Source organism: Onychomys torridus, chromosome 5 (genome assembly GCF_903995425.1).
Source record: "Onychomys torridus chromosome 5, mOncTor1.1, whole genome shotgun sequence".
In the NCBI taxonomy this organism is placed as follows: domain Eukaryota; kingdom Metazoa; phylum Chordata; class Mammalia; order Rodentia; family Cricetidae; genus Onychomys; species Onychomys torridus.
This window is the reverse complement of record NC_050447.1, coordinates 53496231-53523053: the sequence shown is the minus strand read 5'-3', so window position 1 is coordinate 53523053 and position 26823 is coordinate 53496231. Positions and strand designations below refer to the sequence as shown.

The following is a 26823-nucleotide window of genomic DNA, read 5'->3' as shown; positions in this document are numbered from 1 at the left end:
AGCCCTCTGCAGCTTGCCGGCCTGCCGGTGCGGGTTTAAAGGTTGCAAACAAAGCAAGTGCTCCCTCTTGATCCATCTGGGCCCCTCCCTCTGTCATCCGTCATTGTCAATGGGAGACGTATGTGTAGCGGTGCAAGGGCAATGTCTGACCTCAAGGGTATTGGCAATGTTCTTAGAGAAGGCATTGTTTGTTCAGCCTCTTTGGAAGCACTGCTCCAGGCGTTCCTAAGCCCCTGGCTAGGGCATGACTGCAGACTGCTGGGAGAGAGGGAATATTCGGGTATTAAAACTGCAGGAACTATATTCCCCCTACCTAGCATCAACCTGTTCTACTTTAAATACACTCAGTCTCTTCTCTTTTTCATTTCTGCTATCTCTTTGGTCCAAGTCCTGTGGGGGATTCTGAAAAGGGGAGGCATGGACTTGAGTTCTGTGGTTTTTATTCAAGGAACATGGACATGGACAATGAGAGAAAGGAAAGCTGATAAGATGCAACAAATGCATAGTCAGGAAAAAGTGAAATAATGCTCCTTTCAACACAGGGAGGCAGTTGCCTGGAAGGGAAGAGTAAGGGACAGGAGGGTGGGACCCGCTCCCCCCAGTGCCTGGAGGAACACACAGAAGCCACTGGCTGCACCTGCTTGCCTAGGAACAGTTGAGCCCTGCTGCCTTGAGGCCTGCGGGTGCCCCCAGCCCTGGAGGGGATGACGCATGTGCAGGGATGGCACACTACCCCAGTGCCTAAACATAAATTTGTCTTGGTTCCCTCTCAGTGTTTCCTAGGAATGAACTGATGGTGACAAAATGCTAATGGAGAGGATCTGAGTCTTGTGAATTCCTCTCACAACACGAAAACATCATTTTTTCCCCCTATAACTATTGGGGTAATAGTTTCTGGGTTGAGGTGTACATGCAAGTATCATTCCAAAATCCTACCTAAGAGTAGCTCCCTCGTGAAGAGGGCTGTGTGGGCTCAATGGGGAGTGAATGGCTAGAATGGATTCCTTATCCCTTCCTGCCTAGGACCTAGGGTTTCCATCTGGACACTGGGCCTCATACCTTCTCTCCCCCTACCATATGGGATAGAGAATCTGGAGAGATCCGATGAGCTGACATGAATGATGGCAGTGAAGGATTATTTATTTCCCTGAAGAAGGAGAGGTGCTTGCTGGCCAGGGATCACCGTTACTCACATTCATATTATTGAGCTGCAGCTTGTGTTTTAACTCATTCAAAGATAAGTCCATCATTCAGCATCAAAAGTGTGGGGCAACAGAGACTTAGACCTTGGACATGGCAGTGTTCTTTTCTGGTTAAAATCCCATTTGGCCAGAAATCCGAGTAACTGGTCTTTTCCTCCCTGCCCCTAACATCTTGGTGCCTTCTCTCCACCCCCCCCCCCACCCGCCCATCTTTTTGGCTTACTGCAACCTGAGTGCTCCCTTTTCTGGGAAAGCCTGATATTCTGACTTCAGTTTTATAATTTAATGATAGAGAGTTTCCTTAGTAAACCAAATTTAGAATCCTAGAATGCTTATCTTATATCCAGACCTTGAACATAAAAGGCATTTTATACCCGCAATTGTTCATTTAATGAGCAATTGCGGAGTGCAGGCCGGTTAAGGGATTGAGCTATATGCACTATTATTGCAAGAAGTATTCCGAAATACCAGAAATAGGACGTAAGCTCTGATCAGGGAGACTGCGAGCACAATTACCTTCTTTTCAAATCCTTCTGTGACACTGCGGGAGGAAAAAGGACTTTGAAACTTGAAAGGAAGGAGCTTGCTTTCAACCTCAAAAGCTAGGAGGAAAGGGCTCTGAAATTTGCTCAGAATTCCCAATTCACCATTAGCCTGTTTCTTCCTTTAGCCTCAAGGCATTCTCCACTTTTTGAAAAGATGTTAAGAAATTCAGTCACAATAGAGAGCCTAGTTTTGAACATGTTTCACTCGGTCCATTGAGGTCTGGGCTCCAGCCTTTGTGTGGGGTGAATTGAGCTGAGCGGCTAGCTGGTTGGAGAGAGGTGAATGAGGAGTCGCTGTGCAGTCGCAAATTCTGGCAAAGAAAAAAAAAAAAAAGCTCGCCCTTTCCTTTATTCTGTAATGTGCATTCCTGTACAATCCTGCCAGTGGCAATATGTGGAGTCCAGACTGTCCCTAAGTCAATATGGAGTACTTGGTTTATAGCAACTCTTGTTAAGTTTGTCTTGTAATTGAAGCTGCTGTTGACCTTGCTTGGGGACCATTTGTAAAACCGTTTATTTAGCATAAACTGAAATAATAAACCCTCCTTCTCTGGGACTGATTGTGATAGGGTGACATTAGTTTGATTTAATGATTACCCGCCTGACCCTTCTGCTGGAGAGGGAGGCTTGAATAGGGAGAGTTCACTTCCAAGCACTTGCAAAGAATACTAATGAGCTTGTTAAATTTAGCATGGCTCCAACCACTTTTAATTCCTCTAATGGGAGCCGTACTGCCTGCAAGAGGGAGAGGGAGAGGCAAGAAAGGCCAAGAGATGCTGAGAATGTTCCTAGAGGGTCGGCTCAGCTGGAGAAGCTCACCAAGAAGTTTATAGAAAGTAGCTAGCCAGAGCCCAGGGACTGAGTTGTAAGTATCATCTGTTTGCTTACCCCCCCAACCCCCAATGGCTTTTATAGCATAGGGGCAAGAGAGGAGTAATGACATTAAAATGGGTTTTCAACAACAGAGCAAAATGGGTGTTAATGGGGAAAAGAGCAAGCAGGTGTTCTCTGAGCTCCTAAGCAGCCAGTTTTGCCATGAATGGAGGTGTCCAGCCGAACTATGCTTAGTGGAGTTTCGTTCTTTGCATGGAAAGACTTGTGTTGAACATGTCTTGTTACAGACCAGGTGAAAAAGACCTTGTCTCCTGTGTTCCAGGAGTTTGAGCAAGGGTGCAGGATGTGTGTCTGTCTTGATCCCTTTTTCACAGAGCTGGGGTGCCTTCTCCAGACCTTCATGATAGCTACCCTACAGCGTTTGCAGTGAGGTAGCTTTGGCTCTTTCTGAGTTCCTGGCATGAAGTTCTGACTCCATGTTGGTTGCTTTTGGAGGAGTTTGGAAACTCTGGGGCAGTTTCTAAAACAGTGTGTTTTGGGCGGCTCTGTCTTTGGGCATGGATTCATTCAGATTCATCTGCCTGAGCACAGATGACGGAAAGGAGGAGTTACAAAGTGGGACTGTGCCGGTGGTAGGCGGTCTTTGAAATCATTTTTATCGTGAAAGTTTTGAGAGAGTTGCGTGTTTCACTTTGACCCCCAAGCTTGCAGCTTTTCAGCAGGGGAGCTCAAACAGTTGCTTGTGTTTGGCTGTTAAAGTCCATTGGCAGATGCTTTTGGAGCTGTGGGCTGTTTGCTTACATTTTTGCTGCCGACTCCTGCTTGTTGCCATGGTGGACAGTATGTTTCTGTCAATAATTTGGCCTAGTGTGGCTTGTCTGCACTGACTCTCAAACTTTATTGAACAGCTCGCCTCAGCTGAATGAGATGAGACAGCTTTCGTCTTTTGGCATGCAAAAGTGGTTGCTAAATTTATAAGAGCAGGCGGGAATATTGCTTGGGAGCTGTGCTTCCCTTGTGTACATAATACTCTCAAGTCTCTTAGCTGTTTGTATTTGGGAGCGGGTGTATTGTCAAGTTTTCATCCGAATGCCCATCAAAAGCGACTCAACACGGGAGGTAAATTCATGAAGTGTCTTCTGGCATCTGGGGGCGGTGGGGGGTTGAGTAAAAGGGTCATAGCACCAACTATGGAATGAAAGTTGAGGGTCCATGATGAAAGTTTCTGTGTTGAAAACATTCTTGCCTGCATTTAACTTTATGAAGAGAATGCCCTCATTTTTTCCCCTATATTAACTATTTGAGCTTGTGGAAACTTTTCCCACATGTTGGGATAAATATCATTAGCAAAGTCACTATGCTAAGAGGCACCCCATTTTTCTTTGCCTTCCTTTCTTCTCCCCACAGGTTGGAGTGAGGAGAAGTTGATCAGCCATACTAACTGTCCAGTTGTTGGTGAGGTGGTAGTCCCATTCTCATTGTCCCATGCACACTGCCACAGAACCAGCATTGACTGCGGGGATGCATTTTTAGGGGAAAAAGCTTATTTCTTTTGGGAAGATTAAGTTGAGGAACCCCCATTTTAAACCTGGAATAGATCACAAGAACTTGCTTACTCATTTTTCCCCCAGAGAATGCTAATTATGTGTCACAGCTCTACTGTGGAAGTTGTTTTTCCCCCTCCTGTTCTACAGAATGCACCGTCACTGCCCCAAGTTGACTTTAGCTTGAAATTTTAAATAAAGTTATTTATTTATTTATTTATTTATTTATTTATTTATTTATTTAATGCAGAGCACAAATGAGTGGAAACTATGACTTGGACTATTTGAAAGTTGTAGGACTTTTTATAAAACTGTTATTCTCAGTGTTTTTGATGCCCATATGCTTTTGCATAACCCTGAAGTCCTTTCTGTAACCTACAACCTCACTGCTAATGAGTCTCCAGGGCAGACCAATGCCTGTGTGTATTAACAGGGAGAAGAAAAATGAAGGCTCTTACTTGTTTATTTTTGGTACTTTGTCTTAAAATTACCAGCAGCATTATTTGAATTGCTTTTTGTGAAGATCAATGTGAAAATTGGGGATCATTTCTTACTTTTTTGTGGGTTTTAGTTGTTATTTGATAGATTAAACTTGTGATTTACCCTTTAATTATGAGGTTTCAAGTGAGGATCTGCACAAAACAATACTAAAATAATATTTCACGGTTGCTTTGTGTTGGTCAGCAGATTCACTGTGAAGACTCCAGCATACCTCATCATGTTTTGCAAGGCATTTGGGGTAAAATAATTCAGCGTTTGTTTTCAAGCTTTACACACAAATAAGCAGAACACCAGAGTTGGTGTTGGTGTCAGGTAAAATAGTGGTTGTTATCGGTTTGTAGTCATACATAGTATGCACAGCTTTGCTTTTCTCCAAAGAGGACAAAGCTCTGAGAGTGTTAGAAGTGAGTAGTGTACCTGGTTTGGGGACACTTAGGGAGTTAGGTCTACTTACGGTTATTTTGAAGGGAAGTTTGCATATTTAGGTCTGTTCAGTCTGTCTGAGATGTTAGCAGTGATTATTTATACATAGAGTTTCAATTTGTAATTGAGGATAAAGACTATGCAAGTTTCTGGGTTAGATATTTAAGCAGTACCCGTACAGCTTTGTTTCTGTGAGCTTCTTCTGCCAAGACAACTGCTGACTTACTGCAGTTTGTTTGAGGGATAAAGCTTGCTGTGTACGATTCGAATAGGCAAATGAGTCCACCTGCTGTGGGTTCCGATAGCAAGATCGACTGAAGTTTATGCATGAGTTATAGCAAAGGTCATCCAGTCACATGGTGGTGGAGAGATGGGAAGTTCCTATTGACCAAAGGGAACTCAAGTGTTAGGGATCTGGAGATAAACTGTGTGGGATTTCAGCCTTCTGGTTTTCGGTGTTTGAGTCACATCAGACCATGACTGGGAGCAACATCCCTGGCCTTCTCTTCCCTACCTACACAGCCGTGTTGCACCTAGACCTTCAGTCTCACTGAGTTTCCCTCTTAGTTTCCAGCTTTGACATATGGGTAGGCATGTGATGTGCATCTTAGGAGGCTCTGTGCTGTTGCAGATTGACACCTTTGCCCCTTGTCTCTAGGGGGTATTCAGTTTCATTTCTGACCTTGTTAAATCTCTTGGTGGGTTACAAATCTGATTTAGAAAAAATGAAACCCACAATTTTTCTTGGATGACCTTCTAATGGGTCATCTTCTGAGAAACTTAAGGCCCAGCACCTTCTTGAACCACCCAGAGCCCCACTGGACAGCTGGACTTTTCAGTACCCTGAAGGCAGGCAGAGTGAAGCTGGTCATCCATGACAGGAGGCTGGCAGAACTTTCAGCCTATTGTGGGATGTGCAGGGTATTGTGTTTGGAGGAGAATCTCCATTGCTTTGTTAGCCTCAAGCTAGTTTGCACCTCAGGTTTACTTCCTGCTTTATTCATCCAGGTGTAACATGGGCCATCGTTCATAGACAACTTTGTTTTGCAAATATCCTATCACAAGTGTGTAGTTTACAAAGTAGCCATGAAGGACAAAGAGGCTTCTTTCCAACAGAGAGACAGGGAGAACTGTATTGATGACTTTTTTTTTTTTTTAAATTGCTCCTTAAAGTAGATTCTAAAGTCTTTCATTTTCCTTCTTTCTGTAGAGGATGAAAGTCCTGGACAGATCTATCACCGAGAGAGAAGAAACGCAATCACTATGCAGCCTCAGAGTGTGCAGGGGCTCAGCAAAATCAGTGAGGAGCCCTCAACATCTAGTGATGAGAGGGCCTCATTGATCAAGAAGGAGATCCATGGATCTCTACCACATCTGGCGGAGCCCTCACTCCCTTATCGTGGGACTGTGTTTGCCATGGATCCCCGGAATGGATATATGGAGCCTCACTACCGTAAGTGCTTCCGGCCAGTTAATACTTGTTCTGGGAGACATGGGTAGGGGCTGTGCATGGTGTGTGTGTGTGTGTGTGTGTGTGTGTGTGTGTGTGTGTGTGTGTGTGTGTGTGTGGTGGGTGTAGTCTGTATGCATACATGCATGTGTTGTGTGAGTTATTGACTCTACTATTTATAAAAATGTTTAATTTTGTGTTTTTTTTCCTACTTCTTTTTCTTATCCATTCTTCTTAGAGAGTGCCATTTTCTTATAGTCTAAGCAGTTTCAGGCTTGTCAGGGTGTAGGGGTTCAGGAAGATGGTTTTGTTGAGAATCCACATAGTTATTTGCTGGAGTTTGAACCAGGTATGCTCTATCTGTGCAGACATGCTTTGAGAAAATTGGGTTGAGGATGGGAAACTATTAAAGCAGGCTATATTAAATCCTTTGATGACTGTTCTTATCATGTTTCATAGTTTTTACTTTAATGGTTTTTGCTATTCCCATGCTTAATGATTTGTTAAAACAAACTAATTTTAACAATTCAGTGCTAAATTTGTTGCTATGGAAGTCTCCAGTGAACCCTACTCCTTACAAGCCTGCCTGAGACACAGGAAGTTGCCTTTCTGGTCCTAACAGAATTGAAGAAGTTGAACAGGACTCTGAACCTAAGTATAGGATAGTTCTTTTCAAAGGCAGACTATAAGGTAAATACACACAGGCTGAGTTTACTTCAGGCCTGTTTCTGGTTTCAGAATATAATTTGGCTCTGAGTAATGCAAGTCATGTTGAGGTGGCGAAGCTGGAGGCTCCTGATTACAGATTTATCGCCTTGCCAGGATATGGTTGCCATTTAACCTTCCTGGCTCCAATTCCAGATGATCCATTGAGCTCCAGAGAGGGAGACTGGTTTGTGTTTCCCTTTTCCCACATCATTCAGAAATTTTAGTGTTTTAAGGCAAAAGGTCATTAGCCAGATGACTGATTAGTGAGGACAGCTGATTAGAGCATGTTATTTTGCTCAAGAAAGTGCCCGGGATAAAAGCTAATTTCATCCCTTCGTTAGTTAGCTGGAAGCAGAGGGGAACACTCACTCACCAGATCAAAGCCTCTTGCAAGCAACCTTAAGTCCCAGCAACCGCTTCCCCACCAGTGTATTGTTGGGGAAAAAAATGGGGAAGCAATACTTTTTAAGTGGAAGGGCTTTTTAATTTTTTTTAAGAAGCATGGAAAATGGTTGTTTGGATTGGAATTTTTTTTTTTTTTCATCAGTGTTTAAGAAAGTTAAGTGCTTTTCTTGAAAAAAAGTGCTCATTGGTCCCATTACTGAAAAGTTGTCTATAGACTCAGAAATAGGATGGAAGTGTTTGGACAACTATATTTCTTTCCTCCCTTAGGGCTTACTTCATTTTGTTTTTTTCTTGACTTTTTAAGACTGAAGATATAAAATACTGTTTGTGGGATTTTTTTTTTCTCTGATCACATTTTGAAGTGTTTTTCATTGTGTTTTTATTTGTGGTCTCTTGAATATCATTCATGCAGAAACCATTGGGGATTTCTATATACTCCCCACCTGTATTCAGATAGTCTCATAGTGAGTAGTACACTTACTTTTTTTTTTTTAAGATCAGGCCTAGCTACCCGCCTACAAGCTCCTTGCAGTGTTTTGTCTTTTTGTGTGAACACAAGCTTTTCCCATCACAGTGATGTTTTGTTTTGTTTTGTTTTTCTTCCAGATGCCCACTAATTAGTGAGGTGTTTAATTAGTCCAGACAGCGGATGAACACTTCTTTCTGTGGGTCGATGGTAGTGGAACCGTTAACTTTCTGTCCAGTATGCAGCTTGTTCTTTGTTTTAACAGTTTCCCGTTGAGTCTCTCCCCATCCTTTGAGGGGCTGGCTTTCTTTTCAGCAGGGACCCCTCGCTCAGTGGTCCGTGTGACCCACTTCCTGGCTTCACCAAAGTCACGTTAACTAACAGCGCCTGGAGAGCTCACATTAGGATTTATACTCATTTATTGTTTTTCTAGTTTGAGGATATAGTACTTATAAGTTGATTATTCTTGTGATTTCCTACTTATTATATAAAAGAATGTTGAGCTAATGTTCTAGTCTATGATCAGATCCATCGTCTGTAGTACCATGGCAAATGAATTGTGAGGTTCTCACCAATGGTTTCCCTAACTTGGGAGCATTACATAGTTTGTTCCAGAACTCTTGAAAACTGTGTAGATTTGGGCTCAGATTCCAGTGCTCCACCTATTTGCCCTGTGACCTTGACCCGATATCTTGACTTCCAAGAGCCTTTTCCTTCTTCTCAAGTATGTGTGATGAGATGACAGTCTGTGCCTTGGGATTCTTCAGCAATTGAGACAATGAAATGGAGTCTTTCCTAAACTCCAGCACATGCTAAGTACCATTCTGTTTCTCTTCTTCTGTCTACTTCTCCCTTTATTTCTTCTCTTCCTCCATCACCATCATCATGTGGTTGGCTCACTCTGTAAGCCATGCCATTTCTGTGAGGGTGCAGTGTATTTTGTTTGTGGCGCTTTGTTTTTCTGACAGCTTAGAAACAGCTTGTAGCTAGGAAGGGAGACTTGGGGTGGCAAGAGCCACGCCCTGTGCCTTTCTTAAAGGCTGGCTTTCTCATGGCACCCCAGTTTACTCTGACTTTTGTCTGTTTCACAAGTAAATACATTGTGAAGCTCTTTAGTTTGTTTAAGAGGTGCTAAAATTTTAAGTTTTTAGCAGGAAATGTTTTATATAATAAATCAAAACACAGAAAAAGGGATAGTATTATTTGTTGATATGAAGTAATTAAAGACTAAACTAAGCTTGAATTAGATAAGGTATGACTTTGTTTTTCTAGAACTCTGTTTGACTATTTAATCTTCTATTTACATCTCCAGTGGATTTTTTAGGTGTTTATGATTAAATCTGTACACCTGACATGGATTTAATTACCCAGGCAAAGCTAGTGACTGATATGAGCTAAAGGTAATAAATATCCTAAGAATTTAAAAATGTATTTGAAAGAGGCATTACATTTTATTTCATTTCTGTTTCTTGTGGGTATAGCCTGTCTCCCTCCTGCAGGGTGCTAGCCAAACCCAAGTGCATTGGAGACCTTTGTAACTCATGCTCAGAAGCATCTCTATAGGCTCCTCATTCCCCTTTTCTGTATTTGCCAGCTCTTTGAGACAGCTGGATAAAAAAGACTCCACCAGTCCATTGTGGCTGGCTATGAACACTCAGTATTTCCTTCAATTATCCGTGGTTGGAAAATGTAGACTTTTCAAATGCCTACTCTGTGCTTCTATATATACTAACTTTGTATTTCTAAAGTGTGGGTAGGTTTCCTGTAAGACCAGAAAAGGGAAGAAAAACAAAACATCTTTTTCCCTTCAGAAGGACATATGTAAAATTTTTATTGCATTAAGATTTTATCACACTTGGGTATGCAGTGATGCGTCTTCACAAATTCTAGTTAGGCGGAATTCAAAGTATGTTAGGTTTTGTGGGTTTGACTTTAAAAACGCAAATAGGAAAGAAAGAAGAAAGCCCAGGGATAGCGGGCACTTCAAACATTCTCAACATGTGTTTGGAATAAAATCCACACAGTGGGGTGGGGTGGGTTGGGTTGGGGTGGGGTGTTCTCTCATGAAGGGTAGCTGTGGATGGGCTGTATATCAGGGCAAGAAAAAAAGCATGCAAGCTGTATGGCCAGACATGATGCAGTGCTGACAACCTCTTGGCCACAGCATCACTCATGTGTTATAATTTGGGATACCATGAGGGGGGCTAGATTTAAGTACCCTATCAGCTTATACTGGGGTCAGGTTAAGAGACTCCATCTCTTGCCCAAAGATTGATCAGCAACGTTTTTCTCCTCCTGCTCCATCTGTAGCCAGATATTTCAAACCACCTTCACCCTCTGCTTTCATTTACTGCCATACATTTATTGTTTTATAAACTTGGGGAGGCAGGTGACATAATAGTTCAAGCATTCTCTGTACCCTGACTGACACTTAGCTTTTCCTAGAATCGTGTTTTCACTGTCTTCTCACTGTGGAGAGTGTACTTCTGTAGCCGTCCCTGGACGGTTCTGTGCGTGAAGTTTGGTGGAGTCTTTGAGCGTGTCCTAGAAGGTCTCAGTTTTGCTAAAGGGAGCAGAAAGGTTTCTCCTTATTCAAAAGTTCAAGTCTCCTTCATAGTTTTATAGTTATACACAGACTGCCCTCCTCCCCACCCTGCTCCCAAGCAGTAATTCTTCATGGAAAATATGATGCATTCTTGCATGCAAATGCTTTGATTGAAAACACACCACTGGTATTCTCCCTTATGTTCCCCAGCTCAAATGACAGAACTATTAGTTGCTAATTAGCAAAACCTGAGGAATTAGCTTAAAGAAAAGAAATGGAATTTTTAATTGGCTTGCATTTATTTTCTGTGGAAAGCTATTGTGCTGAGCCCACTTACAGTCTTGTGTGCTTTAAAAGAAAAAAAAAAAAGCACATGCACATATTTTTTTCTTACCTGTCTATCTTTCTGTTAGCTGACTTTCCACATGCCTTAGAAATGTATCTTTTGACTGAGGGGGAAGAGGATATGTATTTTACATATTTAATAGGTGCACCTGCTCACGTTTCTTCTACTTTGCAATTGTCATCTTGAGACTGTAGAGACAAAAATGCCTACAAGGCACAAATGAACAGTTTGGTGTTGACCGAACTGCAAAGGTAATGACAGTTCCCTTAGCGCACAGCTCCAGCTTCATCCAGACTTTCTCTTCCTCTTTGGAGAACTGCTGATGAGCCAATCAGGAGCTTTCATTTCCCTTCTGAATGGTAGATTATTTAAGGAGAGCCAATGAAGCTAGGTCATTCTCTGGGGGCTATGCTAGCTATCTTGCTTCCTAGCTGTTAGCCTTGACTTGTAGGGAGGGGAGGAGTGGGACTGTAAGGAAGTCTCTAAACCCTTGTGTAACTTTTTTTGTGAAATCAAGACACTCTGCTTTCCTTGTCTCTTCTCAAAAGTTCAATATAATGGTGTGGCTTCCGTACAGCAGCCCAGAGTAGAAACAGTAAGCCATTGCTATAGACTTTCTCAGCTACATTCCACAGATCTCATAGCTACCTTGCAAGGTGATTAAAACATTACAGAAGTGGGGATAATTCTAGTATTCTGGGTTTGGACTTTCCCTAATGAAGGTTGAGAGATGGTGAGTGAAAGTGGACACCAGGTAACTGAGAAAAGTACTGTAGCATTTGGAGAAAAGTTAATTAGTTCTATCTGTAGATTGTAAAAACAGATTTACTAGGAGGCCACACAGATGAGAAAAGAAAGAAAAGGAGACCATGTTTCTTGAGACAATAATTTAGCAGGTGACAAGATGGCCAGCCCCTCCCATGCCTCCCACTAACATCTCCTGGCATCGCTCAGAACTGGCTCCCTTTGGACCTTTACTCTGATGCTTCCCGCCTTTGTATTTCTGGTCATGTGATTGCTTCACCTAGGCCAGTTAGACATGACTACTTTAAATACCATCTTCCGAGATAATTGCCCATCCTGGACACTAAAGAGCCATGTCAGTCTCATGTTTAAACACATTATTATTACTTCCTTTGGTCATCACTGTACCAAAGCCAGATCTCTTTTGGAGCAGTGTGATCAGGTTGAAGACTGCACTTGGCTTTTCTGTCCACCAGATTTACCTGGGAAGGTTTGGGAGGAGGCTTGTTTGACCTTGGCGGTGTTGGAGATTAAAGTTCAACAGCCTGCTCAACAGAGGTTACTCTGTTGACATGGGAAGGGATGTAGCTGCTTTTGCTGTGATCTTAGGGTTTGTCATTATGTACCATACAGCCCCCTGAGAGGTAGAAAGTTGCTAGGTTTCATGTGCAAGATGACTTGCGGTCCTTTGGAATAAGTTGACTGGTTAGTCACAGAAGGGATATGAAAGCTTTTTTTAATGCAGTGGGACTAGCACAGTAGAACTGCCTGTCTTAGTTGACATGATACTCATGTAAGATGGGACTGCTGGGTATTTTTCCTGAAGCTGAGGGAAGCTTAGTGCTTGATTGCCCTTTTCTCCAATAACCTCAGTAATTCACGATTTTGGTAATAATGTCCCTAGTGATCCTTGTCCAGCCAGTGTGAAGCTCATGTTAATGAGACCTCATATCACAGCGCAGCTCAGGAGCAAGGATAAAGTTTTCTAAAAATGTCATGTGATTTTTATTCCCTGCTCAATTTGGCACCCACCCAAATGGTTCCTTTCTCTCCATGGCCATTTCTCGCTCTCCTGTTTTGCTTTCTTCTTTCTTAGAGAGAAGCATGGAAACAGTGACCCCTGCCCTTTTCTAGCCAGCTTCTAACAGCCCCCTTTCCTGCTCTTAATGGAGGCAACATTATCCTTGGCCCTCCTCCTTTTTCTTGTATAATTAAAGAATGTTACCTTTGATGTCTCTTGAAAGCCGGGTCTCCTATCCTGCGTTAGCTTTCTTGATCTTGCATCTATAAATTTGTGCTGTGTCCTCACACTTCTCCATGAAAGGGCTTGATTTTCTCTCTGTACCTTTTCGTAGTTTGAATTAATACAGAGTAACCGATTTGGTCTTTTATTGAATTCCAGTGCCCTGATAGAGTTTATATTTTTTAGTGTTCTTCAAAAAGTATCCTACTTTCTCCGTTATTTAAGCTTTTAAATTTGAATCTTTGCTTTGGTTTCCAGTAAAGAAAGAAGTTGCTGTCACTTTTCTAGAGCCTTCCTGGTTTTCGTGGGCCCAGATTTTTCATTGGCCTCTATTTCAGATTGATTTCTTCATCTTAGAACAAAGAAAAGAAAAAAAAAAAAATCTTACTGATTGATGTGACTGCTCAGCCTTGTGATTGTGTCAGCCGTTTGTTAACTGAGCATGTACTTAGGGAGTAGCCCGAGTGCTCCAAGACACTGGACCAAATGAGCAGTGCCCTGCTTCTGTAGATCCTCAGCTGTGAGGCATGGAGACAAGTTCAGTCACTGTGAAGGAATTGTGAGGAACGACAATGTGGTGTTCTTCAGGAACATCTGAAAGAAAACCTTCACTCCTCAGTCCAGAAGGCTTTCTGAAGGCGGTAACGATCAAGAAATCCTAAGGAAGAGACAGGCAGAAAGACAAAGCTGGGTCAAGGGACATTCCCACTGGCCAGGATGGCAAAGAAAGCCTGATGCCTGGGGAGGGGAGCTAGCGAAACCTTTGTGGGCAGAGGGTGGCTTCACAGTGAGAGGGACAGGGATAGAGAGTTGCTGACAAGGCAGTGTCCTCAGGGTCTGTTCTGCATCCAGTCCAGGGAGACCCCGGGGGCATGGTGAATGGCTTGTGAGAACTGATAAACCTCTGGGTAAGTGCTGCAAACTGAGAGCTTCCCTTCGTCAGACTTGAATTTACCCCCATTTGTGGATTTACCCCACCCTCCACCCCACCTGGGCATGCTTTCCAGGACCTCCCTGGCTGACTGATCACCATCACTTAGGACAGCATTTATGTCTTCATATGAAGACAACATAATGCCATTTTTCTTCTTGCCCGGCTGTTGCTCTTGTCTGTACTACGTGACCCCCAATAATCACAGTATCCTGAACCCAAATGACCAATCCCAAACATGAGAAATCATGTGGCTGCTTTTCTAAAGAACTAAGTATTTTGTAGGAAGACATTTTTTTTTTTTTTTTAACCTTCAAGATCTCATTTTCACAATGAGAAAATGCAAAACATTGAATCCATTTTATTGGAAGCTTCCGAATCCCCACATGTCAGTCAAGCCAGAAAAACTATTTGAAGGACCTTTGTTCTGCTGGAGATGGCGGTTAGCAATAACAAGGGAGATGAAGCTGGGCAATCCAGTAGCCAAAATGTCGGGAAAAGAAGAAGAACAAAGACTCACATTAGTGGAATGAGCCTTCAATCCTCCTGGCCTGAAATAATCTGATGGGAGATGCTGGAACCCTGGAGGAGGAGACACTGGCCTCCCTGTGGGGGTCCTGGACCTAATCAGCACACATTGTACTGGTCAATGGGAGCCCACTCTAGGGAGCGGGTGTTTACCTTGTCCACTGGGGGGACCCAAATCTACATGCTGATTGTGCTCTAACTTGAGCCTGGAATCAAAGGAGGAGCCTGTTTCCTAGGTAATATAAAGAGGAGCAGAGAAGTGTACATAGAGGTGCTGAGAAACAAACAGTCCCTCTTCTTTTGACTTGCCTTCTTGGGCTCAGCCTGCTCTCAAATTGGGCAGGATTTCAAGGTTCTTTGCCTTGTTCCTGTTTTCCCCTTTGTAAGGAAAGCTTCCACCCCTGCCCCACCCCCGTGGCATCCTCCAGTTCTCAGGGCCTAGAAGAGAGTTGCATAATATGGTGGTTTTCCTGTGGCCTTATTCCCTACCAGAAGGACTGATCCCTCCCAGCTCTTCCCCTCCCCCTGAAATCCCGTCAGCCACAAAGGCTTCCTTCCAGGTCCTCCTGTGTATCAGAACTCCGTTTTGGTTTCTAGGCCCTTGCAAGTGTTCCTTTCTCCCTAGGCTACTCTTCTCACCTCTTTGCCACAGGGTTGTTGTAATGCCATCTCCTCCAGGAGGCCTTCTGGACTATTGTGGATTAACCACCTCAACTCTGTATGTGGCTTACTTTTATTATGTGTATGTATATATATATATATATACACACACACACTAACCCCCACCTCTAGGGAGATGCATTTTTATATTGCCCCTTTTGTCATTGATATTTTAACTGTATTATTTATCTATTACATTGCTGTAAAACGTGTGACCTACAGACATAGACAACAGTTGAGGGTACCTGGATACCTTTCTAGGACCCAGACCCTCTAGTTCATTACACTGATATGACCTATATAAGCGTACAGTACCTGACATTTTTTTCTCATTTCGAAAACTCATTTTGTTTTTAAGAGTCTGCTGTGACTGAGACAATGTTGCAAATGGTTGGTGTTTGCCAAACCATGTTTTTGGTCTCAAAACTGGTGAGAGGAGACACATGCCAAATACCTAGCCAGAGTTCTCAAGAAGGGATAACAGACAATGGTGTCCTGAGGTTATGCAACTGGAGATGTGCTGCTGCCGTTGAGGGGGAGGGGGAACCAGAATCCAAAAGGCTGAGGTGAGAAGGGGCAAGTGTCCATGGCGTGGGGTGGTCTGGGGAGACACGTGGAAAGGAGAGGTTCAGTGTGACTTGATTTTTGTTTTAGGACTGTTACCCTGGCAGAAGGGGGTAGGATGTAGAAGAGTGTAGAAGAGTGCTGACTTATCAGGCTGATACAACCACCCATCTAGGAAGCCCCCTCCTCAGAAACTCTGGCCACAGACATGGAGGCCTCTCTCTGTGAAACATTTTGTATCACAACCTCTGTCCTTGAACTTTTAACTTCATGCAATTTCATGATATGTTGTCTAGACTTCCTGTTTGATAGATGAGGCTATCAAAGCCCCAGTGGGCTGAGATGTTGCCTGTTTTTATACCCGAGGTTTGAGCCTGGTTTGACTTACAATCGGAGGTTCTTCTCTTATGCTTCATAACTGACAACATTTCCAACGATGGTCCAAACCTACACAAGGACAAGGTCTGGTGGGTCAGGCTCTATGACTAGGGGAGGCTCAGAAGCCCAGTCTGGAGGACCCAGTACTGATGGTGCTATGTGTAAGATTTGGGGTGTAAGTTTTTGGAATTGGGGAGAATATCTCCATTTGTGGCTCTGTGTGCTACTCAGGCCCATCCCAGTGCTTGGCTGGCTGGTTCTGGTCATTTCTCACCACCACTCAAAGATTTTAATTTATTTTTTATGTGTTTATGTGAGTGAGTTTTTGCATGCAAATGTGGTGCCCATGGAAGTCAGAGAGATAATCAGATTCCCTGGAATTGGAGTTGCAGGCCATGGTACTGGGAACCAAACTCAGGTCCTCTCGAGGAAGAGTACAGGTTCTTACAGTGAAGTCATCTCTCTATCCCCACTTCCCATCATTTTTACCTCTGTGTTCAGGTGGTCTACTATGGGTGATCATGCGAAATTTCTAGTTAATTAATACTGCTTCAAAGAAAGTGAAGTTACACATGACTTCATCATAGGAAGGTCCTCTCTGTGCTCCCATTTAGGGAGGCCCCTGCGTGGAATACTTACTGGTGCCAATTGCTGGTCTGAGGGCCTTACTACACTTTTTTAGTTTGTATAGAAACACATTTTAACTCGAAGAAGGCCTGGGGTTTGGGAGGAGGGAGGAAGTCCTGGTGCCTGGGGTTTGGGAGGAGGGAGGAGGTCCTGGTGCCTTGGGTTTGGGAGGAGGCAGGAGGTCCTGGTGCCTGGGGTTTGGGAGGAGGGAGGAGGTCCTGGTGCCTGGGGTTTGGGAGGAGGGAGGAGGTCCTGGTGCCTGGGGTTTGGGAGGAGGGAGGAGGTCCTGGTGCCTGGGGTTTGGGAGGAGGGAGGAGGTCCTGGTGCCTGGGGTTTGGGAGGAGGGAGGAGGTCCTGGTGCCTGGGGTTTGGGAGGAGGGAGGAGGTCCTGGTGCCTGGGGTTTGGGAGGAGGGAGGAGGTCCTGGTGCCTGGGGTTTGGGAGGAGGGAGGAGGTCCTGGTGCCTGGCTTTGCTATTTGTCCACCCAGTTGTGCTCTGCTCCCCCAGTTCTCTCGATGGCACAGCAGCACTTGGAACACAGGCCCTCTGCATGGATCACTGTCCCTACTTATTATTTGAACTCCCGTTTCTAAAGGGCAGTGACTTTGTGTACTAGGAACTTTGCTGTGTCAACAGATAGCCCAAAATCTGATGCTCCCTATATCTTTTCTGTACCCAGAGCCACCAGCAACACGGAGGTCACTGTGCGATGCCCAGTCTGCCCTTCTCTGTGGCTTTGCACAGGGCAGCAACCCACAGGGGAGGAAGTGTCTCGGAGCATGTACCAACTTTAGACTACATACTTGGGACTTTTATTTGGAGGGGTGCAAAGTGAGGTCCGCCTAAATGTTGAATAGTCCCATTAAGATGGACAGTTCATTGTCTCTTAACTTTGGCATATCAGATAAACTGAAAGGTTCTTAATCATGACTGAGGGATCAGAGGAACAAATTATGAGAAAAGATGAAAAAGAAAAATGTGGATGACAGAGCTAGTGTAGGCTAAAGCCAAACATGGCAACTCTCAACCAATCATTGGAGAAACGGTTATTAAGAAAGGACAAGATTGATATCAAGATACCGAGTGGAAAATCTGTGGAGCCAACTGTGGAAGCCTCTGGAAACTTCTGCTTACCCAGGAACCTGCGGCTAGGGCTGATGTTTGCATTAAGGCCATCCATGAGGCATTTGTCCCCACCTACCTAAAATTGCATTCTAGGAGACTTACCTGAGTTAGATCTGGGTCTATATAATCCAGATATGTGTCATAACAATACTCCTTCTGTGTCTGGAAAGTAAGATAAGTGAAAGTTGAGACTTTTCAGAGTGACTGTGATCCCCAGAGAAACCTCTAACTAGAGAAGTCTAAGAATTATGGAAAATGATTACAAGCTTTTTAGAGAAGGCAGAGGGATGGCTTAGGTATTTTCACTCCACACACACACACACACACACACACACACACACACACACACACACACACTAATTGATCTCTACACATAGCAGAATAAAAGTATGGCCCTGGCTCTTGATTTTATACTTGGGGGAGAGAAAGTATGAAACAACACACGAAAACAATTAAGTCACATATTGACAAGTTCGAACTGGTAAGATGAAAGGCAGGGCCTAGGTCTGGTGAGGGTGATTTCTGATTCCAAGGGGGTTTTTTACAATAGAGCTTTGGCTCCATGGCAAAATTAAATCCAGTATGAAATTTCCCCTAATTAACATTTCCCTTCTTCCCTCCAAATATCAAATTTATGGACTCTAAGAAATTCACGTAGCAGACATGCCAGTGCCCGCTTTCTTTCTGCTTGATCTGTTCCAGCTGTTATTAACTTTCGTGTCTGACTATCGTTAATTTATGAGGAGTTCTGAATGCGATCTGAAGTGTCCCCCTGAATTCTAGACATTTGAGGACAGATTTCATGTGAGTTCATCTTGATCCTTGCTGGCGTTTTAGCATGCAGGTTCATTACTCCATAGTAAACCCACCAGGGCCTTGCTGTGATGGCATGAGCCTATCACTGCTGATTTTTTCTGCTCCTTACCTCATTAGTCAAACCTTTGCATGCCTGGTTGGCACATAGTATCTGCCCCTAAAATCCAGTAAGGACAGAAGTGATTGGTTTTCTGGGGCCTTCTGATTGCCCATAGTGCAATTTCATTCCTCAGTTTTGTTTTCTCACCACAGTTATTAGAAATGTGTTTTTATCTACAACTTTGCATGGCTCACAGTAGTACCAGATTGTTGGGCACATGCTATTCACGTTTGGGACGTCAATACTGGGCTTGCCTTATATGCTTGGTTATTTGATGTTACTATTTCCTGTGGGCAGCTGTGTGTTCTTTGCTTGGAAACACAGTGATGGGCTTTGGAGATGCCCAATCAGGGTGGAGGTAAATGGTTCCCCCTTGACATTGCCTACCGCTTCAACGATGGCTAATTTTCTTGTCAACTTGATGCAAGCTAGAACAGTGGTTCTCAACCTTCCTGATGCTGTGACCCTTTAATACAGTTCCTCATGTTGTGGTGACCCCCAACTATAAAAGGATTTCATTGCCACTTCATAACTGTAATTTTGCTATTGTTATGAATTGTATTGTAAATTGCTGATGTGGGACCGAAAGGGGGTTGCAACACACAGGTTGAGAACCACTGAGCTAGAGTCATCTGAGAGAAGGGAATCTCAACTAAGAAAATCTCCCCATAAAATTGAGCTGTAGGCAAGCTGTAGGGCATTTTCTTAACTAGTGATCAGTGTGGGAGGGTCCTCCTCATCATGGGCTTTGCTATCCCTGGACTGGTGGTCCGGGGTGCCTTAAAGCAGGCTGAGCAAACCTTGTGGGGGGCATGCCTGTAAGCTGCATTCCTCTGTGGCCTCTGCATCAGTTTCTGCCTCTAGGTACCTGCCTTGTGTTGCTGATCTGACTTCCCTCAGTAATCCACTGTTACATGAAAGTATAAGATGAAATAAATCCCTCCCCCCCCCAAGTTGGTTTTGGTCATGGCATTTTATCACAGCAATAGATAATCTCACTAAGACACCTTTCCAAAGGAAGAGAGTTTAGGGATGCACCTCCTACCTCCATTTTGGAATTCTCCTCCAATAGGATATTCTATTTTGTTGCTTTCTTCTAATCTTTCTTGTTTGGTAACAGTGCAGCCTTGCTCTTTGGATGCAGTGCTCTTGCTAGGCACCTGCAGGTTTTCTCAAGAGGCCATTGCATAGTGAGCCACCAGGTGTGTGTGACTCTAAGGCATACATTCTTCTGCTGTTTTGTGCACAGCAGTAAGATCACAGTTCCAAGCTCCATCACACAGAGCTGGGTGATAAAGTGGTGACTGGCCCTTGTTCTCAGGAGTTCACTCTGCAGAGTGAAGATGTGGTGTGTGAGCACAAGCCAGCCCTGACGCTAGAGTAGTGGTGACTTGGTGAGCTATGAATGAGGCCACATGCTGATCGAGAAGCACCATGCTTCCATTGGTCCATTGAATTTTGGAGGTTAATGAACTTGGCACGGAGGTGATGGCTGGCTCCTGGGTACGCCGTGTCCTTGCTTGTGAGCTAATTGTATTGAGAAGCAAAGGAGTAGCTTTACTTATCCTGGAGTTTCTAGCTTTGTTTGGATGCCAGCCTCCTTTTGCCAAAGAGCCAGGCAGAGAGACAGAAACAGCCCAAGGATTCAGAGCTTTTTCTTCTTTTCCTTGAAACAGAGGGAGTATGTTTTTGTGTCCTCTTTATGTTTCCAAGTAATTTTTAACTCACATTTGTTTATTTGTGTGTCAAAGGACAGCTTGATGGAGTCAGTTCTCTCTTTCCACTGTGTTTCCTTCTGGTTGGGCTCAGATCTTTAAATCTGGCTACATGTAGGCACCTTTATCCATCTGTCCTCTGGTCCATTTCACTGCCCCCAGTGCTTGTGTTTTTAAAACCTGATTCTTTAAGCCTTCCTATAAAAGTGCATCTCTCGTAGTTTTCAGGACTGAAGGAGAACTTCAGCGTTTTGAAGTACTGGGGAGGTCTTTGTACCGGGTGTGACAGTGCCAGCCAGCAACAGTGGAGGCAGGGATGCCACACCCTCGTCAGGGTGGCATGTGAGGGTGCTTGTGTTTGGTGCTCACTCCCTGCTGAAACATCTTTTAGGATACCCTTCTAATCCTGACCTCATTCTCTGGAGACCAGCCTACTTTGTTGCCTCAGTGCCCTGATGTAGGAACTAGCTGAGCAGTGACAGCTGGTTTTCTGGGAGTGCTAAGGGTAGAAAGAAACTTAGAGGCTGTGGCCTCTCATCCACTTAATGAGCTGTAAGGAGAATCTACTGTGATCCCCCCCCCTCCCCCCCGTACTGTTCTGGAGAAGGAGGTATGTGACAGGTAGAAGAGAAGGTTTCTCCTTGTTTGTTTGTTTATTTGTGAATTGCCTTCCTTTATCCCTGTGCAAATACTGGGCTCTCTGTACAAAGTGATTTTAGAGCATGCCTCATTTATTTAATGGGTTTCTTTCTATTTAATTTAAAATTGATTTTGTCTTCATTCACTGGTCTCATCACTTGATGGATTATTCTGGTATGATGATGCAGTCTTTTCTCTCTCGGTTTCATTCCTATTGACTCTTAGTCATGTTTCTCACTTTGTATTCTCTCTTCTCCCTTTTCAGAATTGCTGGACAGACATGCCTGGGTTAATTCTCTGTGCCTCTTACTTTTCAATCACATTCTCCTTTTCATTGTTTTTATTCTATGTTCTGATGTTCTGAGAAATTTACTTGACATCAAGTGTTTGTAATGATGTTTAAATTTTAGTGGCCATATTTCTAGTTTTAAGTCGTTTTGATCTTTGTACCCATAGTCTTACTTTTAAAGACCATTGATCGGTCCTTTTATTGTGCTTTTCCCCCTAGCTCCCTGGTTCTTACCTTTGTATGTACTATTTTGCCAAAATTCTAAAAGGTTTCCTTAAGATATGATTTTGGTCATTGTTATTTATGCCCTTCTGTTTGTACACTTAGCTCTGGATCTTGGCTGTCATTTATGTAGAAATCATGCACGAGAATAGTCACCTTATTCTCTTCTAGTCAGACAACAGGGAGGCTTGTCACAAGTTCCTAGAGCAAGCGTTCTGACTACCTGTGTCCTCTGGCAGGGTTTCCTTCAGGAACACAAGGTAGGACATTGCATGTGACAGACAGAAGAACTTGACTCTGGAGGCCTGTAAGAGCTCATATGGCTTGGGTGCCGGCTGAAGGTCACTCTTAACTCATTGGGGCCAATGCTGGGAGTTCAAGATGGCATAACTCTTATGGTGGGCACATTTCAGTTATCCACACAAAACTTTTGTATTCTCAGAACAGCTCGTCCCATGTTTTAAAGAACATGTAGATACTATTCAGGAAAATTCCACTTACTCTGATGCTGTTCAGGAAGACAGGCCACATGACTGGGATTGACACCCCTGGAAAGTCCACCCATGCCAAGGTTCTTGCTTTGACTGCTGCCTCCTTTTGCTTCATAAAGAATGTTCTAGTAAATGCTTCTCTGCAAGCATTCTCTGTTTATGATTTTAGCCTTGTCTACTTTGAATCTTGGAGAAATGAGACTACGTTTTTTATCTTGATTTTATTTCATTGACTGTGTTAAAGGTATAGGCTTGGCTGCAAGTTCTGATTCTGCCCGCACAGTGTGGTCATGGCCACTTTATTATGAGCTTTTATTCGGCCTCTGTTTAGTCATCTATACATAAACACCTTGCAGTTTTTCTGAGTGTTAAAGGCTCTCAGAAGTATCTGTTGTAAAGTGAGTGCTCATAATTCTTACTTCTTAGTATTTTTTTTTAAATCATTACTATAATTTCTACCTTCATCCTTCTATTCCAGCATGTTTCTCAGAGGGATATGAATTGTGTTTGTCTGTCCTGCCCCTTAAGCTAAAAAATGGTGGAAATATATGTTGCATTTTCTGTTGTGCCTTGAAAATTTAGGGCAGTGGTTCTCAACCTTCCTATTGATGTGACCCTTTAATATAGTCCCTCATGTTGTGGTCACTCCTAACCATAAAGTTATTTCATTACTGTAATTTTGTTACTGTTAAGAATTATAATGTAATTATCTGATATTCAGGACATCTGATATGTGACCTCTATGAAAAGAGTCCTTTGACCTGATAATCTCACAACCCACAGGTTGAGAACTACTGAGTTAGAGTCAAGTAACTTAGGATCAAGTTCCAACTCAACTACCTTCTGGCAGAATGACCTTAGCCAGACTTTTAAATTTTGATTTTTGGCTTGCATTGCATATTTTATATGGTAAAATAAGTGATACCTGGTATTTAAGAAAGAGGTTTATTTAGTTTACTGCTGTGGAGGTTCGAGGACAGGATGTTATTATGCTGGCATAGGACATTACAATGTATTGGAGAGATGGCAAGGGAATTGGCTACATGGAGTAGGGGCCAGCATGTCGATTGACTTTGCTTTTTAACAGTTTACCCCTTCCCCAATTTGTTATAAAGATGCACTCATTGTATAAAGGGATAGGCTTTGTGATGGCATTTCATTCAAGTATATTATGTACTTTAAGATACTCACCCCCATTAATTTCTCCCGACTCTCTCGACTTTCCACTAATACCATCCCTCTTTCCACATAGCTCCCATCTATTTTTATGTGCGTATTATATATTGTGTTGTATACAATGTATGTTCTACATGTGAGAAAAATGTGTAATAGTTGTTCTAGTCTGGCTTATTTCACTTAGTACATTGGTTCTCAATTCCATATGTTTTCTTACAGATGACATGATGTCATTGTTTCTTGTAGTTGAATAAAAGTCCATTATGTATGTATACCACATTTTCTTTATCTGTTTGGCCATTGATGGACATCTAGGCTGATTCCATAACTTTTTTTGAGTAGTGCCACAGTAAACACGTGTTTGCAGTTTTTTCTCTTGTAGTTTGGCTCGGATTCTTTGGGGGTACATTCCCGGGAGTGATACAGCTGGCAGGTAGACTTAGTTTTTCAGGTAACCTGCATGCAGATGTTAGTAATGCCTGGACTATTTGTATTCCTCCCACACTTTGCCAGCATAAGTGGTTGCTCATTTTCTTACTGTTACCCAAGCTGGCGGAGGTGAGCTACAACTCCAGTGTGCTTTTAAAAATATATATGTTATATATTTAATTATGTGTATTATGCCTGTGTGTGTGTGTGTGTGTGTGTGTGTGTGTGTGTGTGTACATACATGAGTCCAGGTTCCCATGGAGGCCAGAAGGGTGTCAGAACCTTTGGGGCTAGAGTTAGAGGTGGGTGCTGGGAACAGAGCTGGTGCTCTGGAAGAGCTGCAAGTGTTCTTAACCACTGAGCCATTCCAGTCTCTCAGTGTAGTTTTGATTTTCATTTTCCAGATAGCCGAGGATATTAAACAGCTTCTTGTGTATTTATTACCCATTATTACTACTTCATCTTTTGAGAACTCTCTGTTCTTTTCATCACTCCATCTATTGATCAGTAATTTGTAGAATTCTTTAGATATCATTTTCCTCCAACCATCCTGTAGACCAGTGGTTCTCAAAGTTCCTAATGCTGCAACTCTTTAATACAGTTCTTCATGTTGTGATGACCCCCAAACATAAAGTTATTTTTGCTGCTATTTCATAGCTGTAATTTTGCTACTGTTATGAATTGTGATACAAATATGTAGCATTTCCGATGGTCTTAGGTGACTCCTGTGAAAGGGTCGTTCAAACCCCAAAGGGGTTGATGATCCACAGGTTGAGAGCCACTGCTGTAGACTCTCTCCACTCTTGCTGAGGCCTTTACGTTTCATGCAAATCTTCTTTGTCAAATTTGGTAATATTTCCTGAACTGCTGGGATCCTTTTTAAAAAGCCCTTACCTCTACTTACATATCCAAGTAGTTCCCGTATGTTTTCCTCTAGTAGTTTCAAAGTTTCAGACCTTACATTAAAGTCTATGATTCATTTTTAATTGATTTGTGTGTGTGTGTGTGTGTGTGTGTGTGAGAGAGAGAGAGAGAGAGAGAGAGAGAGAGAGAGAGAGAGAGAGAGAGAGAGAGAGAGGAGAGCGGGGAAGACAGGGGGAAAGAGAGAGACAGAGAAAGCACGCTGCTTTCCGTTTTTTACATGCAACTATCTAGTTTTCAGAGCACACTGTTAAAGAGACTCTTTTTTCAATCCTTTGGCACCTTTGTCAAACACCACGTGACTTGGCTGCTTTCTGATTTCTGAATCTTCTCTTCTACCACACTGTTGGTCATTTTTGTGCAAACACCATGCTGCATGCTGTTTTTGGTAGTATGGCTCTGTAGAATAATTTTGAGTTGGACATTGTGATGCTTCCAGTACTGTTGCTTTTGTTCAGGATTGCTGTTCAATGATCTTTTAGGATTCCTTGTGGATTTCAGGATTATCTGCTCACTCCTGTGAGAAATAATTCATTCCTAGAGTTCGACATTCCTTCCTTCCAAGGACAGTTACTTATTCTATGACGAAATTACTTTCACAAGACCCTTAAATGTCCTTCATCTCAACACCAGTACATGAATTTTGGTGGATATATGTAAATAATATCCAAGCCATCACAGGTAGTATCATAGTGTAGTGACAGGAACGAAGTAAGGTATTGTGTGGCAACACCGAGCACTTTTCTACTCTGGCCTCTCATGTTACTGTTCTTCCGCAGAGGATGACAGTGACATTGATTGGTCTGGCCTGGGAGCCCATGCAGGCCCTTCCATCATTTAGGCTCTCTTTTGATGCATCCTTTCTTCTGTTCCCTCTTGACTTTACCTTTCGGAATGTGCGATGGTTAATAGTGATTGTCAAGCTGATAGGATCTAGAACGACCTAGGAGACACACCTGTGGACATGCCCACATGGTATTGTCTAGACAGCATTAATTGAAGTAGGAAGCTCTCTTCACTGTGGGCAGCACCACTCTGTGGGCTGGAGTCCTGGGCTGGATGGAAAGGAGGAAAGGAGCTGAGCATTCATCTCAGTCTCTGCTTCCTTATTGTACCATGTGACCAGTGCCTCTTGGTTCTGCAGCCACGCCTTCTGCCCCAGCATGGATAGCATCCCCTTGAATTGTAAGCAGAGTAAGCTCATTCTCCTTTAAGTGCCTGCTTCTCAGGTATTTTGTCATAGAAACCAGAAAAATAATAAGGACAGAATATATTGCAGTCTCCTTTTGGTATTTACAAATTTGAAAAGACTGAAAATTAATTTAATTTTTAATACCCAGTCTAGATTAAAAACTCAGCATGGTAATTGTATTTTGTCTGCAGAATAGTATACAAAGATTAAATAATACAAGTTCCCAGCTAAAAAGACTTCAAAAAAATCTTCCTCCGTATTCCTCAAAGGATGATGCATTCATCTTCTGGAAAAGTGTCTCCAAGTTTATATTTTAATCCAAGGTATATTTAAGGAAAAAATAATCCATTGAAACCACCCAGTAGAAATGTATAGTGGTTCACGGGCTGGCTGGCTGGCTTAGTGGGTAAAGCACTCGCCATGGCAGCCTGATAGACAACCTGCGTTCCATCCTGGGAAACCACAGCCAGGGGAGAGAACTGACTCCTGAAAGTTGTCCTTTGACTTCTACTTGAGAGGCATGGCATGAATGCATTCCTGAACACTCCACAAACTCTGCTGGGTCCTCTTTAGTCCTTTGTGTCCATTGTCTGTCTGTCTCTCTCTCTCTCTCTCTGACACACACACACACACACACACACACACACACACACACACACACAACTTTTTTGGGTGTTTGCTTTTAGTTTTGGTTTTTCAAGACAGGGTTTCTCTGTGTAGCAGTCCTGGCTGTTCTGGAACTTAGTAGACCAGGCTGGCCTTGAACTCACAGAGATCCACCTGCCTCTGCCTCCCAAGTCCTGGGATTAAAGGCATGTGCCACCACCGCCCGGCTATAAAAAAATTTTAAAGAGCTATATGGTGGTTCAGTAGAGATGAAATTAAGTATATCAACTCTGGCTAACATACTATGCAATTAAAAAGGATGATGAGTCTATGGTGGTGGCACACACCTTTAATCCCAGCACTTGGGAGGCAGAGGCAGGTGGATCTCTGTGAGTTCAAGGCCAGCCTGGGTTACAGAGTGAGTTCCAGGAAAGGCGCAAAGCTGCACAGAGAAACCC

At 43.2% G+C, this 26823-nt stretch overlaps 1 protein-coding gene across 3 annotated transcripts in view; it reads left to right on the top strand.

Annotated features, from left to right (window-relative positions):
- Positions 1-26823, top strand: part of Gli3 (GLI family zinc finger 3) — a 268430-nt gene that overhangs the window by 77325 nt on the left and 164282 nt on the right. Inside the window, exons 1-2 of one of the 3 annotated variants that reach the window (XM_036187580.1) lie at positions 2503-2612; positions 6260-6502. In XM_036187580.1, coding sequence (XP_036043473.1) covers positions 6313-6502 — 190 coding nt within the window. In that variant the 5' untranslated portion in view covers positions 2503-2612; positions 6260-6312. Of the gene's footprint in view, positions 1-2502; positions 2613-3487; positions 3701-6259; positions 6503-26823 lie in introns of those variants that run through there. The other 2 variants (XM_036187581.1, XM_036187579.1) reach the window with 2 other exon arrangements.